This window comes from Podarcis raffonei, chromosome 6 (genome assembly GCF_027172205.1).
Source record: "Podarcis raffonei isolate rPodRaf1 chromosome 6, rPodRaf1.pri, whole genome shotgun sequence".
Lineage (NCBI taxonomy): Eukaryota > Metazoa > Chordata > Lepidosauria > Squamata > Lacertidae > Podarcis > Podarcis raffonei.
Window position 1 is genome coordinate 2243512 of NC_070607.1, and position 20594 is coordinate 2264105.

General features: G+C 40.6%; 1 protein-coding gene across 1 annotated transcript; it reads left to right on the forward strand.

Moving 5' to 3' along the window:
• The first annotated feature begins 1826 nt into the window (after nt 1–1826).
• SHCBP1L (SHC binding and spindle associated 1 like) lies at nt 1827–19741 on the forward strand. Its single transcript, XM_053390958.1, has 10 exons — nt 1827–2066; nt 3087–3236; nt 8800–9014; nt 11899–11985; nt 12593–12811; nt 15964–16069; nt 16919–17072; nt 18145–18395; nt 19192–19314; nt 19448–19741. Exons 1-10 carry the CDS (start codon nt 1827–1829, stop codon nt 19682–19684), a joined length of 1782 nt encoding a protein of 593 aa, XP_053246933.1. The 3' UTR covers nt 19685–19741.
• Nucleotides 19742–20594: the final 853 nt, after the last annotated feature.

The following is a 20594-nucleotide window of genomic DNA, read 5'->3' on the forward strand; positions in this document are numbered from 1 at the left end:
TGCACACAGATGTATACATTCAGGCACATGGACACACAGGCACACATGATCTAATGCTGATCTGTGCAGACCAGCATAGGGTGAGGACTGTGATCATGGCACTGGAATGCGAAGAGAATAAAGCATTTCTTCCCAAAATGCTAGTTTCAAAGGAAAAGGGTTAGCAAGACCACCCACTTCCTCTCACATTATTCTCACAATACTCCACCATTTTATTTTATTTGTAAAACTTCTGTTCGTTATGAGTTTCCTCCTTCTTCCGCAAAGTCAGCTCTGGAGCATTCATCCTGCCCTCTTTTTAAGAACTGTGAACACCAGCAAGACTAGTCTCTACTTAAGTCAGATTAGGTCTGCTGTTATTCTAGAATAAAATCTGGTGGGTTTTTTATCACCTGGAAAGGCCCACAGAGTCCAATCTGATTAAACTGTTTTTGGACACAATTCTACTGAGCTGCAGAACAATAGTAGCTGTTTGTTCTTGCTTTATAGGGAACAGATCCAGCTGGCTTTTAGCAACATCTGAGTTTTCAATTATAAGGGCTGGAATGAGTAAGAAGGGGCAAAAACATGATTGACGGCTCCCATGAGGTGCATTACTGCAATACACAGCTAATACTTTTCTCTCACTGAATCTAAATACTCAGTGTCTCAAGGATTCCCTCTAGATGAAAATATGGGATGGCAGGTGTTTGCCTGTTTTGTTGTCCTGTTTCTCAGAACATTGTGACCCAAGCACAAATGTATTTGGAGTCAATAATATCAATAAGAATGTGTCCAACTGTGAAATTTCTAGTCAAACAGGAAAATGCAATCAGATTGCTCTGGACAGTGTTTATACAAACATAAGAACAGCAGTCCCATGTCCCATATTGTGCACCATTTCAATATTATATGCAAACTACCAAAATTTTAGTAGTTCTGCTGTGAAAATAAGACACCGTACCACATTTGCCAGAAATATTATCAAGGACTAGCTACTATGTAAGAATGTAAGGCTTGAATTATTGTGAAAGTCCCAGGTTCAAATCTACACTCCAGCAGGAAGGTTCTGCTCCATAGACTTCTGGTTGGCTACCGTGAGAACAGGATGCTGGACTAGAAGAGCCCCTGGCCTGATCCAGCAAACACTTCTTATTTGAAGCTCACAAAGCAGCATTGGGCAGGTAACATTTCTCCATCTAGCATACGTCACATGTGGGGTTTCCACTGTACAGGGAAATCCACCTGGGAAAGACAAGACTCCACAGGGCCATCTGGTGTCACAGTACTTTATTACATACACAATGCCTATAAATCGCTTCCCCCCAAATTTTTTAAAAGAAAAGGCATTTTATATGTGTTGTATATGCGATATAACACTGTGGAGTCCCCCCTTCCCAAACCGGACTTCGCGTACACAAGGCGCTTCATGGTGTCGCCTCCTTGAGGTTTCAATGTTTGCACCAGCAGCAGCCACCCCTCCCCCTCAGAGCCCGCCTTGAGGGAGCAATCAGGGGGAAGTTGGGCCTGGCAGCCCCGCTGGTCCTCCTCCTCCTCAGCAGGGCTTCTCTTGCGTGGGCCCCTGCCAGGCCCAGAGGGAAGAGGGCGGCACTCCTTCCGACTCCTGCGCGCGGCACGCGGAAGAAGACCGCGCTCCGGCTCTGTGCTCTGTCTCCCAACGGTCCCTTTGTGACCGCGCGGAACTCCGCCCCGCCGCCTCTCCCATTGGCTGCCTCGCGCCAGGGGCCCGCGTCAGGGAAAGTAGTTCCCGCTTATAAAGGCCCTGCCGGGGAGCCGGGGGGGGGGCGCGCAGGGGTGGCGGCGGCGGCGCGGCAGCCAGAGGGGCGATGGCGTCCGGCGCCGCTGAGCAGCCGGGGGCGGGAGCGGGAGCGGGAGCGGCCTCGGGGGCGGCGAGAAGCCCGCCTCTCAGCGCCAGGGAGCGCCGCCTGGCTGTCCCCGTGGGCGGCGCGGGGGCGGAGGAGGAGGAGGCCGGGCCGCTGCCGGCGCAGTTTCCCTCTCACCTGGGAGCTCTGAGCGGCAGCGGGAAGGCGGCGCTGTACTGCGACGAGCTCCTGAGGGGCTGCAAGGTGACCGGGAGGGAGGGAGAGGAGCCAAGACAAGAGCCTCACTGGCTCTACTGATGTGTAAAGCCCGCCCTTTCCCCTGACAGGGACTCAAGGCGGCTGACAGATATGTACTGTACAAATAAGTGTCATATACATAGGCCACACTCGTCCAGCTTTACATGTGAATAACTACAAGCGTACAGCTCAACTCTCTGTGAACAAGTAGACAGATTGCACACTTGTGGAATGTAATGTGTGCACCCCTGGGCAGGAAAGCAAGTGGGAGAAATAGGCTGATTAGACTGTAGATGCATGTATTTACTTAACATAGCTAGAGAATTTGTGCACAAATCTCGGCTTGCATAGCATCTATGGCAAGTAACAATAGTAAGAAAATAGAAGCAAATAAAATGTTAAAAATAAGTTGTTGGCATCTGTCTGTCTCCAGAGTGCACCTCTGAGGGTGATGTCAAACTGTTAGCAGCAATGAAGTGACCCCCCCCCCAGGCACCAGCCTTGGCGGCGTGTATGAAGGGCCTGGGCTGCCCAGATGGCAAGAAAAACACCCCCCCCCCCCCCGCTGATCTTGTCCAAAGGAAAACAGCAATACATTTGGCACCAGCTTGGCTGCAGGTGTTGCTAGGCAGGGGCATACAAGGCCCTCTCCAACTGTCTTAGGGACTCCTCTCCGGGTTGGACATTTATAAGAAGGAGCTGGGGACACACAGGTCCAGAGAGCAAATTATGTTACAGGATAGGCATTTGTGTGCTGAGAAAAACAGTCTGAGGAATTTCCTCAATTTTCACCACCCACAACTTCATAATTAAAGATGGCTTCATTCAGCTAAATCCTACTCATAGATGCATTGACATATTGTGTGTGTGGTTGGCCGCACCCTGTAGAGAAAGGGATTTGGCTAGCCGGGCAGAAAGGGAAAGGATCAATTTTGTATTATAGATTAATTTGCAAGGTTATGTTTTGTTCGTTTCTGAAAATATCCAAATACATTTCTGACATTTCTTTCTCCTTTTACATGAAAGGCAGAAGATGCCAATGAAGCCATTAGCAAATACCTTTTGGAAAAGTTGAAGATGAAGGAAAAATGGCTTGGAATCTGGAAGACCAATCCAGAACTTTTTTTTGTTAATTCTGAAGAAATTCCCATACCATATGTTGGTGTGCTTGTTGAGGTAACTACATTTCTCTTTAGAATGTTAATTTAAAAAAATATTTGGTGGCAATTAGTACTTTCAGTTCAGTGAATATTAATTTGAAGATAGCCACAATTTGAATACTTTGTTGTGGCAGGAAACATTACAAGTCTCTTTCAGAAAGTTTTTGAATACTTGGTCTTTTTATTACTGGGTCTGAGACATTGTACGATGAAAGTGAAGCTCCCACCAGTTCAGCTATGCCGTTGGGAATGTTATCTCAAGTGTCTTACTTACATCCAGCCATCTGAAAGCAGTGAGCCCTTACCTTTATCATGTTTCTTTCATAGTTCTGTAGTAGTTCTATACAGGTAATCCTTTTGTGCGAGGGTTACATTCTGGAGCCTCACATGCGTCAGTGGAATTCACGTAAGCCTTCTCCATCCCATTCCATCCCATTTTGGGGCTACTTCCGGGTTTGGCACTGTGTGGTTGCATGTTGTTTGGACGTGCCTAAATCAGTCATTGCCTGTATTCCCTTTAAAGCACCAAATGGCCTGGCCCCTGTATAACTTAGGAAATGCCGTATTCTGATAATTTTCCCTGTCCCGAATGTTCCATTCCATTTTTCTTTCAGTCTACTATAGTGAAACCAGGACTTTTGCAGGTCACTTCCAGATGACATGTTTGTTGATGATTCATATATATATATATATATATATATATATATATATATATATATATCTCAAATAAAAACATGAACTGAAACAGAGAACAATACATATATCCCCTTTGACTTCCCTCCCTCCCTTTTGTGGATCCTTATGTTATAATTCCCACCCCCCCTGCATCACCTTTATAACTCCAGTCTTTAATAAAACCTTAAATATTCCTTAGTTCAAATTTTTACTACAAGTCTCAAATCAATCCTGCTAATGAATTTAATTGTTTACAATAATTTTTCGAATAAATTTTATATTTTCCCCATTCTTCCTGGTTTATTCTTCCTGGTTTCGAATTCTTCCCATTAATTTTGCCATTTGGGCATAGTCCATTAATTTTATCTTTCATTCTTCCTTGATCAGGACCATATCTTCCTTCTATCTCTGGGCTAGCAGTATCCAAGCAGCTGTGGTCACATACATGAACAGTTTTTCTGGTCATTTGATATCTAATATTCCTAAAAGAAAAGCTTCGTTTCTTTGAAAAAGTTATCTTTAACATTTTTTTCAACTCATCTTCTCCCAGAAGGTTTTTATTACCTTATATGACGACCACATGTGGTAAAAGGTGCCCTTTTTTTCTTTGAATTTCCAGCATACATTTGATTTTGATTTATACATTTTAGCTAGGGTAAAGGTAAAGGTACCCCTGACTGTTAGGTCCAGACGCGGACGACTTTGGGGTTGCGGCACTCATCTTGCTCCATAGGCCGAGGGAGCCGGCATTTGTCTGCAGACAGCTTCCGGGTCACGTGGCAAGCATGACTATGGCAAACCAGAGCAGCGCACGGAGACTCCGTTTACCTTCCCGCAGGAGCTAGTTTAGCAGGAGTTAAATCCCATTTATACATCATTTTCATGTAGTTTTCTTTCAAAATATAGCATGTTGTAAATTTTAAGTCTACATTCCATAACCTCTCCCATGCCGCTGTTTCAATATTATAACCAAAGTCCCTTGCCCAATGTATCATCACTTATTTAACCTGCTCATCTTTTTTTAGCTGTATTAGTTAGTATCGAACTTTATTTCTGTCACAGACCAGCATAAGATAAAAGATATGGATAAACTGAACTCATAAGACTTAAAACAGGTAAGGAATAAAAACTAGCCATTCCAATTTTGTTTGCCATTGGAATGTTTGGCATTCCAATAATAGATTGAACATTTTGGAAATTAATTTACTTTTGTTTTCTAGCAACTCTTTTTCAAATAGAGAGGTTTTAGTTGAAAAACCATTTTTTAAATCCAACTTAAATACAGTGGTACCTTGGTTGCGGATGGGATCCATTCCGGAGCTCCGTTCAGATCCCGAGGTTTCCGCAACTGGAGGGACCACATATGCATGCGCAGACCACTTCTGCACATGTGCACGGCACAGAGCGCTTCTGCGCATGTGCACACGGCGAAACACTTCCGGGTTTGCTGCTTTTGCAACCCAAAGTTTACATTACCCGAGGGTCACGTAAGCTGAGATGCTACTGTACTTCATTAAGCTGATGATACTGCAACCAGTTGGATACTAAACTTCTTATATCTTCAAACCTCCTTCATTTTATCTCTTGATCTACTTCTATTAATAGGTCTTTATAAGTTACCCAATCATTTCACATATTTCTTATTTTCACAGATATTGCCTCTATTGGGAAAGTCACCACAGTGTTTTTTGTTCTAATTGTTTATATTTTATGTTTGTTCGTAATTCATCCTGTTGTTTGCAGAGAAATTAGATAACGTTGGTTCTTTGATGAGCATTCATTCTGATTTGTTTGTGGGGAGGCTAGACGACGTTGTGTCAAAGCTAGTGTCATCCTACACTTTCTAGTGCATTTCCCCATCACTTTCCTTGTTGCAAGAAGTCTGAACTTTTAAGGGGAGGTGGGTTTCTTGCACAAAGCCTTCCAATCAAGTATTGTGCCACTTGAATTTGCCTGCATGTCCTTGAATCCCACTGCAAAATAGTAGTAGTCTGGAAGCTCCCCCAGTGATGGTTGCTATTCTTTGTAACCTCCTTACAGGAAAGTCTGCCTGGCAACCTCTGCCGGGAGGTGAAGTCCTTTTGGTATGAGGCCTTCCCCAAGTATTTACTTGTTGAATTTTGATTGTGCTACTTAAATAAGGTATTTTTAGGATTGCATTCTAGAGGGTGGGGAGACACAGTGACCATATTACACACAAGGGAGCATAGTATAGAGTGTAAACATGGCACTATTTTTATTGTATTTTTAGGTTTGAAAAAAAGTATAATAATAACGTCACCAAGATAAAACTTTGCCAGACCAAGTTCAGATACCTAGGGGTACAAATAACCAGAAACCTCAATAAATTATAGCTCCACAACTACAACCCCTTGTGGCGACAAATTACAAAGACCTAAAGAGATGGAACAACATGAACTTCACTCTGTCAGACAAAATAGCCACGATCAAAATGATCCCCTCCCAGAACGAAACTACCTATTCCTAACCCTCCCAGTCTGGATTCCCCCAACCCAACCCTGTAAACGGCAGAAAAAAACCTACACTTATTTATTTCTCACACAAAAAAAACAAAAATAAGCTCCAAATACCTGCACCTCCCCCCCCCCAGAAGGAGAATGGGGAATCCCCAACATAGAACTATACTACATTGCCAACCAAGTATGCCACATAATCCCATATATACTAAAAGATGAGACAAAACAATGGCTACACCTAGAAAGGGACACAGTTGAAAATACCTGCACCACAGCATACCCATTCCTTCCAAACAAACTAAGGAAAATTCCCACAACACTTAACAGGTACACACAGACCATGCTCAAAGCATGGAAAGCAGAAATAGGCAAACTGTCCCCAACCCCATCCCAGCTAATTCCCCTGGCATACCACCCATTATTCCACCACACAGCACAAAACCTCCAAATAAAAACCTGGCAAACCAAAGGCCTATATCTCCTAACAGACTTCTATAAAAATAACAAACCCTTATCAACACAAGAAATACAAGACAAACTAGAAGACACCCAAATGCCCTGGTTAACACACCACCAATTACCATACATTCCCTCTTAAACAATCCAGTGGTAAAAGCAGCAACTAGTCCCCTGACAACCTTCAAAAACCTCCTCCTAACAAAAAAGGGTCATGGCAAAGGGATGGTATTTGCAGTATACAAAATGCTACTCCAAAACCCCACGAACCCCCTAGACGTAATCAAAAAACAATGGGAGGACGACATAGGCTATGAGATTAACCCCACTCAGTGGACCAGAATGTGGTCTAAAGTTAAACCCCCCTTCAAATTCATATAAATGAAAAGGAAAGAGCTCACTCTGAAACTCACCTACAGGTACCTAACACCAAGGAAATTAGTGCTAATACGCCCAGGAACCTCACCAAAATGCTGGAGAGGGTGCAACTCCACAGGCACATACATGTGGTGGGAATGCCCCAAAATCCATTTATTCTGGACAACAGCCATAAAAGAAATATGCAAAACAACTAAGCAAGTATTAGAAATAACCTCAGAACTGGCCCTACTAAACATCTTCCAAGACAATAATGCCCACTCATATCACAAAGAACTCATAATCCACCTACTCTCAGCAACCAGAAACATCATAACCAGACACTGGAGAGACCTGTCAAGAGTAAGCATGGACCAATGGTACCAAATAGTATGGGAAACAGTCTTACTAGAAAAATTAACCAGTACTATAAACGGAAACTGACACGGGGACAAATAGAAGACGCCCTCACCCCGGTATGGCTCCTTTATCACATACACAGCCCAACAAAACAATGACAAGAATCCACCAACAGCACATGAATCAATATGGCTAACCTGATCCAAAACATCCACCCACCCACCCCACTCACACATGAAAACAAAGTTCACCACAGCCAATCACAAATGAACAATCACACCCTAGGCCAACCCCCAACCTCTCAACTCCAAAGAGAACCTGCACAAGCATTGCTAACGCAAAACCCCACACATGCGTTAAGTAAAATAGAAACATCACCCCTCCCCATTCCCCCTCCACCTCTTTCCCCCCTTTTCTTCCTAATGTAACACTAATGTCTCAACAAATGAAACTGATCTGTAAAAAATGTAACTTGAAAAATGAGACATTGCACATACTTTTGTAAACCAAGAAATCTTTAATAAAAATACATTTAAAAACAGAAAAAAGTATAATAACATAACTTATTCTGTATGAAAATACATACTATTTTCAGTAATAATAATTATTATATAATAGCTAAACCTTCTTTGGGAGTTCTGTTATACTGGAGCTAAGAGTTCCAGCTCTGACCCAGGAAAACTTGCTTACTGATAAGAATTCCCTTTGGAGGGTACGATGATATATATATTACTGAATTATTATTACTGAAAATAGTATGTATTTTCATACAGAATAAGTTATGTTATTATACTTTTTCTGTTTTTAAATGTATTTTTATTAAAGATTTATATATGGGACAGCAGTATGCAATGAAACATGTAGAAGTTTAGGTGAGATTCCTTATTTCCTTCCCAGTTCCTTTTTAAATTGACCTAATTCTATCTTTGCTATTTACTCTCCTGTTTTCTGCGCGACAGCTGATCGGGGACATTTTTTAGTCTTTGTGCATTCAATAATCTGGTGTTTAGAAAACCTACCATTTCAATGTTCTTTAAGCATAATGGACTGGGCAATCTTATACTCCCATGTGGGTGGGGGGACTTAAATTGCTGCAATGTCAGCATAACTTGTGTCATATCCAATAGCCTCTCAGTTGACCTATCTTGAAAACAGGATTGTAGCCATAAATTGTATAACAAAAGTCAAAAGAGTTGAGAAATCTATATATAAATCTTAATCTATTTTAACCTTGAAATTGTTTCTTTATTACAGGTTACTTGCAAACTGCCCCAGAATCCCTCTGCTAACTTCAAAGTTTCTGTATCTGTAGCTGAACCCTTTTCCTCTAATATTGCAAATATTCCAAGACAGTTAGTTGATGAAGTTCTGGAGGAAATGGATCATTGTGTGCCTCTTTTGGAAGTCTATCCTGTAGAGGGGCAGGACAGCGCAGTGTATGATATAGCCAAGGCTTTGGAAATTGTGAGGTATGTTTTTCTAGAGTTTGGGATTCAACAGCATATTAAAGAAGGTGTGACACAATAGAAATAACTAATAGAAAAATAATTTAAGAATATTAGACTGAGGGTAGAAGCTTATTTTTGAAGTTAGGGAGGTAGAGTACACACTTTATGTGCAGGTGATGGTGCCTGGCATCCCAGGTAACAGGTGATGTGAAAGATCTCTGCCTGACAGCTTTGCAAGCTGCTACCAGTCAAAGGAGAATAATAGGATTGATGGAGAAATAATCTGATCTGATAAAAGGCAGCTTCCTTTATTCCATTTTAAGTTACAGAACCCTGAACTATTAAAACCTTACAAAACTTACTAGTGGTCAGTTAATGTGTCCTTCAGTACTTTACTTTCTCCCCATTATTAACAGCTCTTGGGTAACAGAAACACATGATCAGTGGATACATCAAAATGCAGCGAAATTTGGAAAGCCCTATACCAAGGATGAACTGCTGGCATTCTTTTAATGGTTATTAGCCATTCGGGGCTGCTAATTTGTAGCATTGACATTATGAATCTGTGGTTTCCAGAAGTTATGTGCCTATTTCTTCAATTGCATATTCTTGTAGTATTTTATCTCAGATCCTTGTTGACTTACCGGTCTGTCATCTGGAGCCATGGCTGATGTAGGAACATTATTTCCCTGGGGCCTTGTTTTGATTCTTATCTTTAATTTGATTCTTCTTGGTTTGGAGCTGTAAGTTCCTGCCATATGTCAGCTGCTTTGACTAATGTGGCCATCCCACTTATTATGCTTTAAATTACTACTTCCAGGAGATTTTCAACAAATCTTATTCAGCCATTGTATCTAATTAGTGACTACAGTTTATTCAGGGTTTGTTGTAAATAACTAGGCAATTTCATCCAAACTTTGAGTTTAAAGAAGTTTAGCCAAAAATAAACAGAACCTAACCAATATTTGGTCCCACCTTTGGGGGAAGTTGAAAGCAGGGATGTGGGAACAATCTGTTCTACTTAACTGACAGGAGTACCTATCTTCAACAGCTACTTTCTTATTTAGTGTAAGTTCATGTCAGTTCTGTATTTTGTTTAATCTTTCTATTTTTTTATAGAAAGGAAGCCTGTATTGCTTCCTCACCTGCTACTCTTTTACAATATTCTGGCGTTAATGTGGTCAATCTGTCAAATGGCTAAACATAAAGAAGTTTTTATTTCTTTAGGCTGCAGAAAGAAAGGAGAGCATAAAAGACTTTATAGAAATATAAGGACATTTAAAAATAGCCCAAAACAGAACATCAATATTTTGAACCAAAGTAAGGCACCTATTCAAGCAAAGCCAGGCAGAGAGGTGTTTAGACATAAGAGAAGACAATACATTTTAGCTGACACAGCTGTCCCAGAAATGAAGTAAAAAAGGATTCTTTTATTGAGAAAAAGATGGAATACATTACAGTGATACCTTGGGTTACGAACTTAATTCGTTCCAGAGGTCTGTTCTTAACCTGAAACTGTTCTTAACCTGAAGCACCACTTTAGCTAATGGGGCCTCCCACTGCCACCGCACTGCTGCTGCACAATTTCTGTTCTCATCCTGAAGCAAAGTTCTTAACCTGAGGTACTATTTCTGGGTTAGTGGAGTCTGTAACCTGAAGCGTCTGTAACCTGAAGCGTCTGTAACCTGAAGCGTATGTAACCTGAAGCGTATGTAACACGAGGTACCACTGTATTGTGTACCAATAATACGGTAAAGTTGACATAATATAGACAGCTTGTACATTATAGTTCTGTACTGTATAGGAAGAGGTACAGCAAGATTAACAAAATTAATTTTGTAAACTTTTATTTTGCTTTTCCCTCTTTTGCCTTCTGAATTTTATTATTTCTGCTATATATTTTTGCTAGATACATTCCGGCAATGAATGTCCTTTTTTAGCTTATTTACATGCCCATTTTCTACAGTAAAATATACCCAAAGCATCTCTCAACAAAAATCAACTTATTAGCAAAACGCATAACTTCTGAAAAATAATATGTCACAAAACATATAAAAAATGCAAGTAAGATAAAAATGATTAAAGAAAGGATGAGATCCAACATAGTGTTAGTTCAAAAAGATTGACAGCTGATGCTATTCTGTGTTAGCACACAAGCTTAAGTGCCACAGAGTACAGTGGTACCACTGGTTGCAAATGGGATCTGTTCTGGAGCTCTGGTCAGATCCCGAGGATTCCACAATTGGAGGGACCGCTTCTGTGCACATGCGCATGGTGGTGGAGCGCTTCTGTGCATACGTACGTGGCAAAAAGCCAGAAATATACTTCCAGGTTTGCCGCTTACGTATCCTGAAATTTACATAACCAGAGGGATACGTAAGCGGAGGTACAACTGTATAACAGTAGCAGTTGTGCTGGCAGTCGGGCGAGATCTTTCACAAGGGGAGGACATCCATTGGATTTGGTGGTTGTGCTGTTGTAAGGTGTGGCTGTTGTAATGGTTGTTGCCTTAACAAGCTACCACAATTGGATATAACCCATAAGGAATTGAGTATGACAATTCAGTAATCTAGACTTAATAGATAACTAATACAGAGCAAATATAAAAATTAGAGTTCAAAGCAAAATAAATAAAAATAACACTGAACCATCCTAAAACTGGGTTCATGGCACTCTATGGGGCCACAGTAGCTTGGCTTAAATGCAGTTCGGAACAGGCCTCACAAGGCCAAATGGTTCACAGCAGCTAGATGGTGCCCTTGTCTCTACTCAAGTACTAGGGAGTGGCAAAGATGGTTGTCCTCTTTCTCCAGTCTCCCAAGTGCCTCCTGAACTTTGTAGCCGTATATACTTAGGTACTTTTTATAATAATTATCAATGCAATGCAATTATGGCTTTTATTTAGGTTCTTCTATGACTTCCTTTGGAGAGACTGGGATGATGATGAAAAGAGCGAGACCTATGCTGCACTGATAGAAGAGAGAATTAAGATGTAAGTATGCTGCTCAGGTGAGCTCCCGTTGCTCGGTCCCTGCTCCTGCCAACCTAACAGTTCGAAAGCATGTCAAAGTGCAAGTAGATAAATAGGTACCGCTCCAGCAGGAAGGTAAATGACTTTCCGTGCGCTGCTCTGGTTCACCAGAAGCGGCTTAGTCATGCTGGCCACATAACTCGGAAGCTGTACGCCGGCTCCCTCGGCCAATAAAGCGAGATGAGTGCCGCAACCCCAGAGTTGGTCACGACTGGACCTAATGGTCAGGGGTCCCTTTACCTTTACCTTATGCTGCTCAGGAATAGTTCTCACAAACAGCAGATGAGGAAGTACTTCAGATTTTTGGTGAAGGCTCTACTGAGTGATGGAGAGGGCTAGGTTAGAAGCCATTTATTTCCGTAACATGTTAAGATGCTATAAATTGGATTTTATTTTTTTTAATATATAGAGGGACATCCTGTCATGAGAGCAACTTCACCTGCAGTTTGAAGTGATGCAATTCTTATTCAAGTTAACCTCCTGATCTGCTGTTTGAGAGAACTAGTAGAGCTTAGTTTTTGCATAAAGTTTCAAAAGGAGAAGCTCTAATTTTCTTAAATCTTCATAGTTGGTGTGATATTCAGAATGGGACTATCCCTGCTCCGATTGCTCATCGTTTTAGAAGAAATCTTGAAAAGTACAAAAGTCTGCATTTGGAGTTGATTCATTACCAAAGTAATATTAAAGAAGAACCCACAGCAGAAGAAGCAGTTGAATGTTGGAAAAAGTATTATGAATTGATAATGCTATGTGGATTGTTGAAAATATGGGAAGATTTACGCTTGAGGTAATTTAAGTTGACATTGATTTTAAAAAATGCTTCAATTATTTTGCTTGTCTAAATAGCTTGTTTTAATTACCTGTTGCTTTATTTTAATTGTAAGTACAGTTCATTTGTTAGTGAATTAGATGTTACTACAGTGGTACCTCGGTTTTCGAATGTAATCTGTTCCAGAAGACAGTTCGAGTTTCGAAACGTTCAAAAACCGAAAACTCAGTACGGAAGCCTCAAAACGATAAACTCGAATAGGGAAGCCGCATTTCCAGTTTGACTTCCAAGGCGCGTTCGAAAACAACAGCATTTACTTCCGGGCTTACGGCATTCGAAAACCAAAATATTAGTCAACGAAGACGTTAAAAAACCGAGGTACCACTGTATATGTTTAATTACATTGAACATAATTTGTGTAGATGTACACTCAGATTGGCGTGTCCTGGTGTAGTTAATAATATATTGTGTATTTCCATTATAAACGATTGCTAGGAGGTATCTGATGAAATGATGTCACCTTAACTGTCTGTCCTGTTGTGCCTAAAGTGCCTCTTGAATGAAGCGCAGATGAGTTCACAGTCCCACCCCAGGTCTCCTAGTCAGAGCCAGTCAATAGTTTTTCATAAGATCATATATGATAAATGAAATACTCCTGACACTACAGCAGTGGCCTGGACATTTCTCCTCGTATGTTTTCAGATTGTGCCATTAAGGCAGAGACTTGAAATTACAGGATTGGACATTGGGTATACACCTGTTTACTAGTTTTTGCATTTCTGTTTTTTATTCTGTTTGGTGTAACAGTTGAATAAATATTAAACTGGGAAACTCTGCCATAGCATTAAATTTGGTTCCTTTAAGTGTATGTACATACTTTTATTAAGAAATGTTTGCAGTAGTAAATAACAGAAAATACTTAATTTTCATACCATTTTTTGTCATCAATGGAAAGAACAAAAGCAGCTCTTCTGAATACGCTTAGAAGAAAGCAAATTCCATTGAAATTGGTGGGAATGGCATGTAAATGTGATTAAGTGTGTCAGCATCTAGCTTAGAGAGCCACATATGATAAATAACTAATTATTTATTTATTAGTTAAGATAATCATCATAATGCCAGTAGATTTATCCAGATCAACAATTTGCACAGATTTGTAATGGATTGCTTCATTTTTTGAAAGGCAGGAGCCAACGGTAGCTTACACGTCTGCATGAGTAATTATGCTCCTAGTCTGGCAACTCAGAAGAACGGAGAAATTCCTATCTGAGAACTTGTAGAGCTGCTAGCTGTGTTTTGTATAATCATAAAGAAACTTTCTGAACTTAAATAGCTGTCAACATTTCCCTTTTTTTAAGGGAAATTCCTGTATTCCGAATAGGATTCCTCGCAAGAAAACGGAAAAGTTGACAGCTATGAACTTAGTAACAATGTGTTCTTCCCACAATTGTACATATTTCCATAAGTAATTAGGGCCATAGTGGTAAGTGAAGTTCCACCAAATAGAAAACCTATTACAGTGCATTTTAGGTGCCATATTTTTCGCTCCATAAGACGCACCTGACCATAAGACGCACCTAGTTTTTAGAGGAGGAAAACGGAAAAAATATTCTGAGCGGAACAGTGGATATTTTTTTTTTTTGTGGTTCATGCTGTGGCCACAGACATGATATGTGATTTGGCAGTGAGTTTGGGGTAGCCCAATGCAAAACCCTGAGAATCCATGTGGATCCATGCTTTGTAGCCATGTTTTTGCACCATTGCAGCCCCACGAAACAGTGGATGCATTATTTTTTGGTGCAGGCTATAGCCATGGACATACTATGTGATCTGATGTTGAATTTGGGGTGACCCGATGCAAAAATCCTGAGGATCCATGGGCTTGTACCTCCCCCTTCCCAGGCAGCCTCCTTTATCTCTAGAGTCCCTTATCTCCCTCCCAATCGCTTGCTGATCAGCTGGTCAGCGGCTTTGTTTCAACACCCCCTTCCCTCTTTCTAAAAAAAAAAAGAAGAAGCACAATCTGCTTTTTGCCCCTGGGCAATTCTGCTCCAGGGACCACACATTTGCTCCGTAAGATGCACAGACATTTCCCCTTACTTTTTAGGAGGAAAAAAGTGTGTTTTATGGAGGGAAAAATACGGTACTTTCCCCTTCATATTAATCTAGACAATGAAGGAAAAAGTACCTAAAATCCAGTGCAACAGGTTTTCTATTTGGTGGAACTTCACTTACCTCTAACTCTTATTTTAGAGTTAGAAAGGATTAGTTGTAGAAAAGCAGGACTCCTTCTTGTTACCATGCGACAGTTAGCATGTCTACTTAGTTCTATTAAATTCCACGTGGCTCACTCCCAGGTGCAGGGGGTTAGACTGGCAGCATTAGTTCTGCAGTTCCCTGCGATATAAAAGCTGCCAGTTCAGCTGGTCCTGCTAAATTTTCCTTCGTTATTTTGAGACCTTTGTTATACTTAAGACTATGTAAGTTTATTTAAATATGTATATTCTTTTGTAATAATTATTATATTCTATGCTTCCATTTCATTAAAATATTTAATAGAGCAAAAGTTCAAAAATTGAATGAATTATTGAGAAATCACTGGGGGGGCAGAGGACATGGAGCATGAAAATGTTTAAAAATCTTTTTTTCTTATACTAGCAGATACTAACTTTGTAATACTAATGATCTGTGAATATATTGGTTTCTGCTTTTAAAGATTAATTCTCCCCTCCAAAATGGTTGATAAAAATGCTTTCAAATAGCTTTGACGCAGCACCCTTTAGTTCTTTTTAATTAGCTGCCTTGAATACTGTTTATACTTTAAGTAGTTGAAGTTCAAATTTTATTCATTTTAAGCCAATATTCATAGTAAACATTTCTAGGGCCTACAGAGCAATTACATCAGTTGTAAATGAAGTTGTCTGGCAAAGAGTAAAAATACTGAATGCTTCGTATTTTTTCGCTTTGCATTTTCAAGGCTTTGTCATGCCAGACATTTCTGGTATGCTCATTTTCTGTAGGGATATTGTTTAGGCTTAAATGTCTGTATCTGTTTAAAGCTGAAAGAAATACAATGCTAAGCATACTTGAAGCCAATTTTATTTAAATACATCTACAGAATGCTTTGCCTAAGGCATTATTGATAGTACAAAGTTCATTTTAAATTTTAGGGCTCATGGACCTCTGACCCCAAGAATTTTGAAACGGAGGAAAGGACACAGAGATGATGGAAAAACTGTAACTTACATTGTTGCAAAAACAGCAGCAGCAGAAATGGTAAGTTCATTTGAATAAATATCCAAGTAGCTGAGATTGCTGCTTCTCCTTCAGCAAACTTTCCTTGATATCCCTTCTTCTCTCCAACCCTACCCAAACAGCTATTCCATTATTGCTCCCTTTGTCGAACTGTAAGGTGCAGGATTCTTTTATTTTGAAATATTGTAGACTTAGCTCTTCCTTCTGCTCTCTCTTTATGATTCTCCCGAAAGCAGCCTGGCTGGAAGGGGATTGAATTCAGCAGTCTTTTAATTTAATTTCCGTTTTGCTTGGTTAAAAACTGTCCTAATAAGCTGCTGTTTGTTTTAGTGCTAGCAAAGTAGATGTAGACTAGCATTTTTGCACTGGCAAGGTGTTTATGGAAACACTATTATCATTTCAGAGTGCCTGTCAGCTTGGTGCTGGTCACATCCAATATGGCACTTACATAACCCATAAAGGAACTTTGCCTTTTTTGTTTTGTTTTTTAGAGAAATGCTAACAACAGAAGGAAACTAATGTGTACAGTGGTACTTCTAGTTACGAACTTAATTCGTTCCGGAGGTCTGTTCTTAACCTGAAACTGTTCTTAACCAGAGGCGTGCTTTCGCTAATGGGGCCTCTTGCTGCTGTTCTCATCCTGGGGCAAAATTCTCAACTCGAGGTAACTCTTCCAGGTTAGCGGAGTTTGTAACCTGAGGCGTTTGTAACTTGAGGTACCACTGTACTGTAGGTAGGGAACAGCATGTAACGTTCAAAGAGTTGCTGCATAGAAGCAACAGTGAAAGGATAGGCTAAAAAACCACATTAACCTTTAAAACAAGACTGGCTAATCCCTGATTTTACTTTGTATCTGTCTCATCTGCCCAGGTTAAAGAATTAGCCCCAGACACACTTCTTCAGCAGCATGATAACTTAAACCTGGCTTTGGACAGCTGTTACAGTGGAGATAATGTGCTTATTTTCCCAGGAGAATATAAAGCAGCAAACCTTTCCATGTTAACTGAAGATATTGTTATTAAAGGTCAGTAGTGTGCCTGCTGTGGTTTTTATCGAATAGATTAAGAAAACTAAAACCAACTCTTAGAATAAAGATTGGTTAAATGTGAGGCCCTTTCAGGTTTTCAGAATTTGGAGAGTGAATCACTTAAGGTTTTATATAAAAAATTTCTTGTTTGTGTCTCTTATTATAGACATTACAGCTTCTTAATACAAGTTCTGAAATAACTGCAAACATGTGCAGCACTGGTCATATTATCTGCAATAGCAAATTAATCATCAGCTGTAGAAGAGTGGGTGTAATTTCATGGTCTCCTATCCTGCTCTTGAGCATAGCTTTACAACTATTGCTGGTGATCGGATTGGGACTACAGTCAGGTTGAGCGTTTTCGGGTTGTGCTCTGTGGCGACCCGGAAGTAACGGAACGCATGCGCAGATGCTCAAAATGACGTCACACGCATGCGCAGAAGCGGCGAATCACGGCACGTGCAGATGCACAGATTCAGGTTCTGGGGCTCCAGAACGGATCCCGTTTGCATCCAGAGGTCCCACTGTACACGGGTGCAGCCATCAGTGCTGGATCACGTTAGGAACTATACAGTGCAATCTGCATTGTAACCTGAAGCACCACTTTAGCTAATGGGGCCTCCTGCTGCTGCAGGAGCGTATGTAACCTGAGGTACCACTGTACAAGGACAGCATTGAATACCATCCATTATTTTTTTTGAAGTACAGTGGTACCTCGGGTTACATACGTTTCAGGTTACAGACTCCGCTAACCCAGAAATAGTACCTCGGGTTAAGAACTTTGCTTCAGGATGAGAACAGAAATCGTGCTCCATCGGTGCGGCGGCAGCAGGAGGCCCCATTAGCTAAAGTGGTGCTTCAGGTTAAGAACAGTTTCAGGTTAAGAACGGACCTCCGGAATGAATTAAGTACTTAACCCAAGGTATCACTGTACTTAAAAAACCTTAGTTTCAGTTCCTAATAAAGCTGCATGGTCAAATGTACATTTCCTCCCTACTCCCACTATCCAATTTCTGTGCACTTCTTCATTTAATTGATTTTAATAATTCCATTTCTCCATTTTGTTTAGGGGTTGGAAGACGAGAGGAAATTGTGATTGTTTCAGATCCTGTCTATGACAGTTTTATAGTGTCCAGGGCTCAAAATCTGAAGATAATGAATATTACTGTGCAGCAGCAAGGGACTCTCGATGGTATTATAGTAGTTGAATCTGGACACACATTTTTGGAGAACTGTGTTTTGAAGTGTGAAGGAACTGGTGTCTGTGTACTTGTTGGGGCTTCTCTGACAATTATAAACAGTGAGATCACTGGAGCTCAGGTACTCTATTTCAGTTCAAAACAAGATACAATACACATATGAGAATGTAAGATGCTTTCATTCAGCGAATACATAAAAACCTGGTTTAATGCAGAAGGGGAACTAATAATGAAAAGACTTGATGTCAGTGATAGATAGCACAAATTTCAATATTACAGTTGCCGGTCCACAGGAAAGAGGTGTGAGTGGACGGGAAGGTAGATGTGACAAGACTTGATTCCAGGCAGTTTTGCAGCATGCAAGTGGGGTTCTGGTCCAGTACTCTATGCACTCCTCAGTACTGCGCAGCTGCTAGTTGCTGACCAGAACTCTAAATTATCTGCATCAGTTAACTTGTAAGGTAAAGGTAAAGAGACCCCTGACCATTAGGTCCAGTCGTGACCGACTCTGGGGTTGCGGTGCTCATCTCACTTTATTGACCAAGGGAGCCGGCATACAGCTTCGAGGTCATGTGGCCAGCATGACTAAACCGCTTCTGGCGAACCAGAGCAGCGCACAGAAACGCCGTTTACCTTCCCGCTGGAGCGGTACCTATTTATCTACTTGCACTTTGACGTGCTTTCGAACTGCTAGGTTGGCAGGAGCAGGGACCGAGCAATGGGAGCTCACCCCGTCGCGGGGATTTGAACCACCGACCTTCTGATCGGCAAGTCCTAGGCTCTGTGGTTTAACCCACAGCGCCACCCGCGTCCCTAGTTAACTTGTATTCACACACAAAAATTGATTTTGTTCTGATAACATGATCAGTAGGAACAGCTAGTTGCATGTCAATCCAAATTTTGGTTTTTGCACTCAGGGAGCTGGAGTCGAGTTATACCCAGGAAGCACAGCTACTCTGGAGGGTAACAAAATTCACCACTGCAATAACTTCCGAACCTGTGACTCCTCACATGGTAGTTTTGGTGGAATTAACATTAAGGTAAATTTTTGTTGACAATGGAATGCTACTGTAACAACCTAAATTATTTGAAAAGATTTCCATGTTTAAGAAGATAATTTGATTAAGATGCTACGGACAGTTTATGAATAAACTTTTGATTCCTTCTTAACAGGTTCTTCCTGCTCCTAAACTGAGGATGAAAAACAATCATATTTACAGTAACAATGGATATGGAGTGACCATTATTAAGCCTTCTGAGCAGCTGTGTGCTACAGCTGAAGGAACAGTGGAGTGTGCTGCTGCAGGAGATGGCGAAGATTCTGTTTCCAAACTAATGCAGGAATTGAGCCTTGAGATGAGCACAAACATACTAGAAGACAACACCAAAGGCATCAGCATAGTTAACTGAAGCTACAGGTTTCAGCTACAAAGGAAAACTTGTTGTATTAAAAGATATTAATAAGAATTATTATGGATACTGATGAAACCTGAAATGGCACCATAATTACTATTTCTTAGTAAAGAGAAAGCTCTTCATAGCTTGGCAAGAATTTAAGCTTAATTTCCATTTAAGTCTTTGGCACCAGAAGCCATAGCTTATAGCTCAAAATATAACCCCTTGGAGGCTATCAGTTTGAATTCTGTACTCACTATTCCAACTCGGGAATATATTTTTTAAAAGCCTGTACAGCAGTAAGTAACCTTCAGACTTACTGAAAAGTAGTTAAAACTGCTGGTTTATTACTGCAAGTTTGTCTTGTTAATTTTTACTGTATTATAAACAGGTCTTATGAATGAAGCATGATATTTTGAACGCCAGTCCCATAAAATTTAGCATACTTCTGGCAGGTCAAGGATAGAAGTCAGGGGACAGTATGACTGAGGAGCTAGAGCTAAACTTGACCTACTTAAAAATTGATTATGTGAGAAATAAGGAATTCTGGACTTGGAAGTGGAGTTAGTCCTATTCAATTCAACATTAAAAGTTAACTGTCAGTTTTTTCTGGCCCTTTTATTATCCTTCCACATCTAGTGTTAACACGAATGCATCATTTATAAGTTACCGTATTTTCCCATGTATAAGACGATGGTTTTTGCTTTTTTAAAAAAATAGTCACAAATTGTGGGTTGTCTTATACATGGATGGTGAATGCACAGGGGTTCTGGTATGGGCAGCCCAGGCTGTTCAGGTTCTGGCTCTGGCCAGATTTCTTAATTTTGGGTAAAAAAAAAAAGGGGGTTGTCTTATACATGAGGGCATCTTATATACAGAAAAATACTTAGTTTCAGCATAACTATTACCATAGTTTTATTTCCCC

Excerpts from the sequence above, each read along its gene's own strand:
- SHCBP1L (XM_053390958.1), top strand. The coding sequence starts at position 1,827 with ATGGCGTCCGGCGCCGCTGAGCAGCCGGGGGCGGGAGCGGGAGCGGGA. Across the intron at positions 11,986-12,592 it reads ATAGAAGAGAGAATTAAGAT|TTGGTGTGATATTCAGAATG; the intron begins GTAAGTATGCTG and ends AAATCTTCATAG. Across the intron at positions 19,315-19,447 it reads TTGGTGGAATTAACATTAAG|GTTCTTCCTGCTCCTAAACT; the intron begins GTAAATTTTTGT and ends CCTTCTTAACAG.